The 3,916-nt window shown below is 35.4% G+C and overlaps 1 protein-coding gene across 1 annotated transcript; it reads right to left on the bottom strand.

The window, feature by feature from the left end:
* Positions 1 to 1,710: 1,710 nt before the first annotated feature.
* Positions 1,711 to 2,091, bottom strand: LOC133328962 (histidine-rich glycoprotein-like). The gene has a single exon (XM_061537466.1). The coding sequence runs from the start codon at positions 2,089 to 2,091 to the stop codon at positions 1,711 to 1,713; it is 381 nt and encodes a 126-aa protein (XP_061393450.1).
* Between the last annotated feature and the right edge of the window lie 1,825 nt (positions 2,092 to 3,916).

Below are 3,916 nucleotides of genomic sequence, written 5' to 3'. Positions count from 1 at the left end.
TGAACACAAGTTGTCCGTAAATTTCGAAGGAATGGTTTTTTCCATGGCCCAAATATCAGGTCATCCAGAAGGTGAATTCCAACAAAAATATAAACCTATATCTGTATTTATTGTCAAACGTTATTGTTAATATAATTGGTATACATTTACCAATTATATTTAATTTACTCCTGAATACACCCCAGAATACAAACTTTGTCATTTTTCACAAAAAGTCTAGGTTTATAAAAAACAGTCATGCTTATTCCTCGGTCAGATGATCTTCCTGGTGTAAAATTTCGTTGTTTTCACGTCATAAAAAACAGATAAAAATTGGTCGATTTCGTCCCTTAAATATTAACGGCCAGAACGATTGGTCTATAACAGTGGCCTCTATCGTCGAGATATGACGATCGGTATGCTAAAAGGTGGATCAAGAACCAATATTTCACGGTGTTACAAACTTTTGGGGCTGCACAAAGCATTAATACCCTGAGAACATAGTTGGGTAGGTTATCTAAAAAATATATATATATATATATATATATTTTCCGTGGTCATAGAACTATTTGTTGTGCACAGATATAATGTAATTATCTTACATTTTTGCATACGAGAGATCTGTACAGTATGATACACAGTTTACTACTTTCAATCTGCCGATAATTCTAAATTTTGCCCCAATCAAAGATTCTCTATGTTAAGAACCATATGTTATCACTATATAGTCTTAAATCACCCTATTTGGTCGTATATATTATATTTTGTTATATTCATATTTTCTTTAATTTAATCATGCTCAAATGTTCATTTACAGTCGATGATTCAATATTCTGCAGTATATTTGTTTGTATGTATGTTGAGATTGGCAAAATACCCACCCACACGATGGAGTTCAATGCACTTTCTCCATAATATCAACACACATACATACTTTATAGTTCTCCCTCCAAAAACGAACTCTCATTTTGCATTGCAACTGCAATATAAACACTCACACATACACTTGCATGCACAGATACACACGAACGTGCCAAATATCTGTATTATACTAACCAACGACTAGGGAAAAGTTCAAAGGATACACGCAAAATAAAATAAAGCAACATCAACACCAGGGACGATGGGTTGTGTGTTGAGGTGGGTGTTGCTCAGAGTATTTGACACGAGAGTGGGTGAGTAATAAGGGATGACTATCTGGACACTGGTGCTGGTGGTGTTGTTAGCGGTGGTATGTTTTTATTCTCACACCATGGTGAATATTCCTTTTTACAGTTCTGGGAACAACAAAAACGCACTCTTTGTTTGTTTTTTATATTCCCATTTCGACAAACAACGACAACAAAAATCTACCACAACAAGAATTACGTCATTTGGTACCAGAAACAAAAACAACAAAATCGCAAATGAAACTTTTAAAATTCTTGTGGTTCGTTCTAGCAGATACAGACATTTCCGACGAACGAGAAAAATGGAATAAATATTAGTAGGATGTCCGGATTATAGAAAGCATTACATCATCATCGTCGTGGATGGATGATGACACACACACACTCACGCGTCAGATGAACAAAACAATTTTTGAAACTGTCCGCCAGAACAACACACACCCATCATTACTGGGCGTGTGTGTGTGTGTGGCTGTGTGAGGTTCAATGTCATCTGAAATTTTGAGACAAATTCGAAATTGAAATTTTTCCCAGCATTGCTATACCGTCCAATTATTTTGAATTATGTTTTTACCGAGCTCTGATGACCACTGGGACAATGTTCGTGCTTTCCACCAGTGCCGGAGTGTTTTCCTGGTCCATGATTTGAATGGTGATGTTGCTGCTGCTGTATTGGTTGTTGATGATGCTGCTGTTGATGATGCTGTTGGTGTTGATGATGTCCTCCTGGTGGCGAAGACACTGAGCCATGATGATTGGATTGATGCTGTTGATGGTGTATCTGGTGATGATTGTGTGCTGTTGGCGGTGATGGCATATTATGTCCACTGTGTGGCAAATGCGATGAATGTTGAACGCCGACCTGATGTGCATGGTGATGGGGAACATGACCCTGTGAAGCTTCCATCAGAGTCGGCTGTATGTGGGTGACAAACTGGGCCATTTTACAATCTCTCAAATTTGCAACTTATATAATTTAAAACGAGCTATTAACACTTGTTCAACACTCCTGCTCCGTATCACATATATACAACTGATTATTTTATGCCAAAACTGGGCATATGGTCACAATTTTCTTTTTTTTTTCTTCACTTTTCACTTAACTATTTTCTTGGTCATTATCGATTAAGAATTTTCACTGCAAACAACGATTTCAAGGCACCAAATGGGCGGGATCGATTGAATATGATTTCCTTATTGAATTCTTTAATAGATTTACTTCAGATTTCCCGTTTTTCACATGAACACTTATACCGAAAAAAGTGAAAATTTTTTGCAAAACACTTCTCTACACTTGTCGATTGGTGCGTGCGTGTGTGCGTATGCTTGTGGTGCTTTGGAGCTTTGCGAAATGTTTTTCCCGGGAAAACAACCTTTTCGATGGAGCGAAGTCAAATAACTGATATTATTTTGCCTAGTCTTTAGTTAGTTAGTCAGTTCAATACTTGGCTGGTTGGTGTTCTGCTCTGGTTCTGGCATGGAGCTGCTGTTAGGCATTTATGCTCGCTTTACTCGCATAACGATATAAAATGAAAACATACGCACCAGTGCCTCTTATACCACCAACCAACACTATCAACTGTGGTGCATACAAACATACATACATACAATTAATGATACATCCCATCTGGATGTTGAATTTGTGTTGGTGATATGCTAACATTTGTTCGGCATCGTACTCACACAGACAAAATCCAGAGAGAAACTCTCGCTTCTACAAACTGTGTTCTGTTAAATTGGGGTTCCTGGTATTCCTGCTTGACATAACATTAGCATCGTTGTGTGCTTCTGCAAAATTCCATAACATAATCCTTTTCGTAGAAGACACGACAAATTTAAACAAATGTGTATGTGAGAGAATTGTAACATTTATCCAGAGATAGACGAAGCAGACAGAATGGCAACGCTCCCTTAATAGAATTGATTGACAATAACTTTCTCATGATAACATCTGTGGAAGTATGCCAAACCTTTAAAGTTGATTTGCTGAAAATAGGACAAAAACCCTTTCCTTGTAGCTAGGACAGGTAGGGAAATTAATTTTTCTAAATACGAAAAAGTATAATTCAAATACCTAAAAAGGTAAAAAGAATTCTGGAAATAAATATAAATGGAACAAAATATAATATTTCTATATAGTACGTTGGCATATGCACAGAGGCTGGAATCATGAAATTGTGTATGTGGGTCAGTACGAGTATTGGCGCTTAGTTATGTCTCAAAATGCATTTGTTAAGATTAGGAATAGTAGAAAAAAAACATACTAAACAATATAGTTAACACCTAGGCGAAATGGATGAATCTGCAATATTGAAATTTCGTATTCAATTTTTCCTTATTTTCATATACGTTGTAATGAGTATAAAATGTACATACTTTAAAATCATATGACTAATAAAGAATTTGTCAGCTTGGTTTATTTAGATTATATAATTTTAATAATTGAACGCATCTATTAATATTTCTCTAAGTTTTAAAGTCTCCTTCATAAATTTAAATAATAGAAGCCATCATAAATCTTCACCCCCATTTATAATACTGATAATATTCTGCAACAAAGTTTTATTCAAGTATTTGAAAGGCATTTTTTTTTAAATAGGTCATGAGGTCCAATGAGGTTGACAATTCATTCTGATTCTATTTTTATTAGCATTTACAGTAAATCACCTCTTGCTTTCATTATAAGAGAGATTTGTTCTTGGTTAATATATACGTGACAATACATGGCATAATTACAGAATTTGATGATGGCAACCGTTTTTAATATG

Source organism: Musca vetustissima, unplaced genomic scaffold, assembly GCF_032173495.1.
Source record: "Musca vetustissima isolate MV318-11 ecotype Yass unplaced genomic scaffold, APGP_CSIRO_Mvet_v1 utg8951, whole genome shotgun sequence".
NCBI lineage: Eukaryota > Metazoa > Arthropoda > Insecta > Diptera > Muscidae > Musca > Musca vetustissima.
The sequence above is the reverse complement of the archived record's forward strand: the minus strand, read 5'-3'. Positions and strand labels throughout refer to the sequence as shown.

Excerpts from the sequence above, each read along its gene's own strand:
- LOC133328962 (XM_061537466.1), bottom strand. The coding sequence starts at position 2,091 with ATGGCCCAGTTTGTCACCCACATACAGCCGACTCTGATGGAAGCTTCA.